Source organism: Corylus avellana, chromosome 1 (genome assembly GCF_965113065.1).
Source record: "Corylus avellana chromosome 1, dhCorAvel1.hap1.2, whole genome shotgun sequence".
NCBI lineage: Eukaryota > Viridiplantae > Streptophyta > Magnoliopsida > Fagales > Betulaceae > Corylus > Corylus avellana.
In genome coordinates this window covers 21,220,815-21,224,565 of record NC_142490.1, presented here as the reverse complement: position 1 = coordinate 21,224,565, position 3,751 = coordinate 21,220,815, and the positions used below count along the sequence as shown (strand labels likewise).

General features: G+C 36.1%; 1 protein-coding gene across 1 annotated transcript; it reads right to left on the bottom strand.

The window, feature by feature from the left end:
• Positions 1-1,017: 1,017 nt before the first annotated feature.
• On the bottom strand, positions 1,018-3,452 carry LOC132171212 (WRKY transcription factor 71). The gene is made up of 3 exons (XM_059582471.2): positions 2,867-3,452; positions 2,611-2,754; positions 1,018-1,670 (listed from the first exon to the last, which is right to left on the bottom strand). Exons 1-3 carry the CDS (start codon positions 3,313-3,315, stop codon positions 1,304-1,306), a joined length of 960 nt encoding a protein of 319 aa, XP_059438454.1. The 5' UTR covers positions 3,316-3,452; the 3' UTR covers positions 1,018-1,303.
• Positions 3,453-3,751: the final 299 nt, after the last annotated feature.

The window sequence follows — 3,751 nt, the reverse complement described above, 5'->3', positions numbered from 1 at the left end:
GTAATAAAAAAATTGAAAGAAGCCAATTCTATAATACCTACTCACTACCTAAATTTGGTTTGCGTCAATCACCAGCCAAATTGGTAGGGCTCGGCACCTTAATTGGCATTATACTATCCGTATTAATTGGGCAGGAAACCTGCTTATCATTTACGCTTCAAAACCAGCAACCAGTACTCTTATTTGGGTCCCAATTAAATCAACCCATTTTTGAAAGTGATTCAACCTTTCGACACAGATAGGGCTAATGAAGTTAACCTTTTCTTGCTGTTGTTAGATCTTGACCCTTGTGGTACAAACTTGCCCACCCCACCGGTGGTGGAGCCAGACAATTCATATTGGGAGTGCAGCTAAAATTTTTTTGGCGTCCTAAAAATTTTCTCTACCCTAAAAATTTGGTAATTCACACAATATATGCATCACAAAAAAATATCTATAAAAATTCATTATTAATATATTAGAAATGTAATATATCGACACTATATCAAAAAGACAGAACTACAAAAAAAAAAAAGTGTCTGAAACTACACTTTACAGTCTCTTAGAAGTACAAAATCATCAAAAATAATATATATATATATATATATTGTAAGTAGGAGAGAAGAATTTTTTTAGGAAAACAGCAAAAAAAACAAAACACAAATGGCACCCCCCAAAGCCTCACGTGGCTCCGCCACTTACCCCACCCTTCTTCTAGTAAATAACAAGCTCTCTCTCCTTCTTATCTCCTTTGAAAAATTCAACTCTTGAAAATTCATACACAAAAGGGTTGATCATTTCTGCCACATCAACGTGTCAAGTTGTATGGATATAGATATAAGACTACATAAACGAGTCAAAAACATAAAACGGTTGATAATTTGATCTGCAGTGTTAAACGTGCCAAGACGTACAAATTAATGTGGCAAACTGTGTTGAAGTATAAATACGTATCAAACTGTATAAATTAACCATAATTTAACCCGTTTAATTTAACGGGTCAAACCTTATATACCATTCAAAGGATACAAGCTCTGATTGGACTGAAAATATATATAAATATATATAGGTAGTACAAGCAAGTCTCTTTCTTCTAAAACCACTACTTAACTACACTACCAAACCTCATCTGCTTCCACACATTTCATTTCCCATCGATGGTGGAGATTCAAGCAGATTAATTACCTTCAAACTAAAGATTTCAAGTACTTCAATTCACTTCCAAAGAACAAGAAGCGAAGAAAAATATGATGTTATTTCGATCTAGGAATTAAGTCAGGAAGATAGTAACTGTATATACAATGAGAGATGGATGGATTCTATCTCATGGCTCTTGTTTAAAGAACATAGCAGGAATTATGTCTTGTAAAAGTCCATAGTCAGGAAGTTGATGATGATGATGGTGATGATATTGCTGGTTCTGCTGCGAATACATGTTGGATCCTGCACTGCCACCTTGGCTGTTCATCATTTGGAAGAGGTCTTGATGATGAGGAAACGGCGTCGCTCCACCTGTCGGCGGTGTGAACATGGAAGGTGGGAAAATTCCTGCCGCATTTCCTCTCAGCGTTGCGGGAACTGGGTGGTTGTGTTGACCTTCGTACGTTGTAATCACAACCGATGGATCTTGGAATGATCGCTCTACGCGTTTTTTCACGCCGCACTTCTGTGTGGTGCATCGATAATAGCTCCTGGTTTTGAAAAAAAAAACACAAATAAAAGTATTTGTCGGATCAGATTCTTGGAGATCAAGAAAGAGAGTACTTATAATATATGATCTTAATTCTTGCTCCTTTTGGTTGCCCCAAAAGATGAAAAAAATAAAATTATGTGCCTATATTAATTATTTGCTTGTATATATATATATATATATATATATATATATATATAGCTTATAGCCTTATACATAATGTTATTCTCGACATGATATCAGAGCTATTAGATCGCCAAAAAGACTAGTGGCACCAGAAAAGATGTCGGAAAGAATGGTGGAGAGCTATATATCAGAGTTATGATCATCATGCTCCGATCCTTTTGGTTGCCACACACACCCAAAAAAAAAAAAAAAATCTCACATTGGTAATTTGTGTGTATATCTATATTATTGCCATGTATATATAACCATTTAAGTGTGATTCAATAAATAACCTTATTCTTAGTATGATATATATCAAGCTACTAGATGACGGAAAAGACGGGTGGCGTCGGAGAGGATACCCAAAAAATGCAGAAGAGAGAAGAAAAATGTGGGGTTAGGGTTTCGTTTCCTGCCTTAGTTACGTGGGTGCAAAATACACCACTTGAGGGGAATCTTAAGAGGACACAGCCGGGCCAAACATCATCTTAGTAGTACATATAATTTCAAGTTTTTCTCTTCTTTTTCCAGGTCTTTTTTTTATTTTGATTTTGATTTTTTGGGAAATTACAAGGGGGGCACAAGGATTTAATTAACACAAGAGGACAAGCAGATCAACCAAATTGTATGTATGAAAATTCCAAAAAAAAAAAAGGTTGTATGTATGAACACATGTACGGGGTTTGAACAAATCAAAGGAGATTTTTTTATTTTATTTTTATTTATTTTTCTTTCTGTGGGTGCTCTTGTTTGCGTGCAAGAAATGAGAAACATACCTTGGATAAGGGCTGTTTTTGACAGCCTTCTGTCCATATTTTCTCCATCTATATCCATCTTCCAAATGATCAACCTCACTCTTGGTCATGAAGGCAAACCGTGGCTCCCTTAGCTTTTTCTCTCCTTTCTTCTTTCCTTTCCCCCTGTTGATTGAACCATGCATCAATATATATCAATTGCACCCACACACACACAAAAAAAGAAAAAAAATCGTCAAAAAAGTTAACCTACATAGAAGAATTCATCAAAACTTACACTTTCTTAGAGCTTTCCCCTCCATCTTCTACTTCTTTTGACAGCCTATCTTTCTTACTCTTGCCGGAATCTTCCTCTGCGCCAATCTCAGTTGAAGAGGAAGAGATGGAAGAGTTGGGAGTACTCACCACCGGAATATCACTACCACCACCACCTCCACCACCACCGCCACCTAAATCTGCAACTTCCGCCGTCGTCGGCTTATAATTCGGGTTGCTTTCTATAGAAGAAAATACTTCTGACGAAGGCGGCGACAAGCCGAAGGCACTTGCCAATGAGTTGTAGTCCATGGGTGCTTGCAAGCTCTCAGTGAAGCTTATGTAGGAAGAGGGATCAAATCCCTGCAAATTGTATGCTGATGAACCAGCAATATTATTGGAAGCAGGCTTTTGATTATCATGGAAAAGATCATGGTAGTAAACATGATGATCTCTATGTTCATCAGACATGGAGGAAGAAGATTGAAAAAAAATATCTGCTTAATTTGTTCTAAAGGGTTGCTAGTCTGTTCTTATCTCTGTTAAATGTAATTTGATGAGATTTATATATAGAGAGAGAGAAGGAGGGAGAGGGAGTCTTCATGTTTGAATGAGACTTTTTATCATCACTTTATAAAGGAGGTTGACAAAACACCTTCCAATGGGAAGACCAAAAAGTGCCCTCTCAGATGGAAACATTTCCCGGTCCATGCTTATATATAATCTCATCCATATATATTAATTAATACTAAAAACAAAGTCTTGTTTAATTACTTAATACATTGGCCTTCAAATACAAATTAAATAGATTTTTGCTTTATTCTTTGAGTAATAAATAAATAAAAGAGAATAAGACAATAGCTAGACCTCTAGTCTAATGATTAAGATTCTTTTCCTTCAATTTAAA

Excerpts from the sequence above, each read along its gene's own strand:
- LOC132171212 (XM_059582471.2), bottom strand. The coding sequence starts at position 3,315 with ATGTCTGATGAACATAGAGATCATCATGTTTACTACCATGATCTTTTC. Across the intron at positions 2,755-2,866 it reads GGGGAAAGCTCTAAGAAAGT|GGGGAAAGGAAAGAAGAAAG; the intron begins GTAAGTTTTGAT and ends TTCAATCAACAG. Across the intron at positions 1,671-2,610 it reads AAAAACAGCCCTTATCCAAG|GAGCTATTATCGATGCACCA; the intron begins GTATGTTTCTCA and ends TTTCAAAACCAG.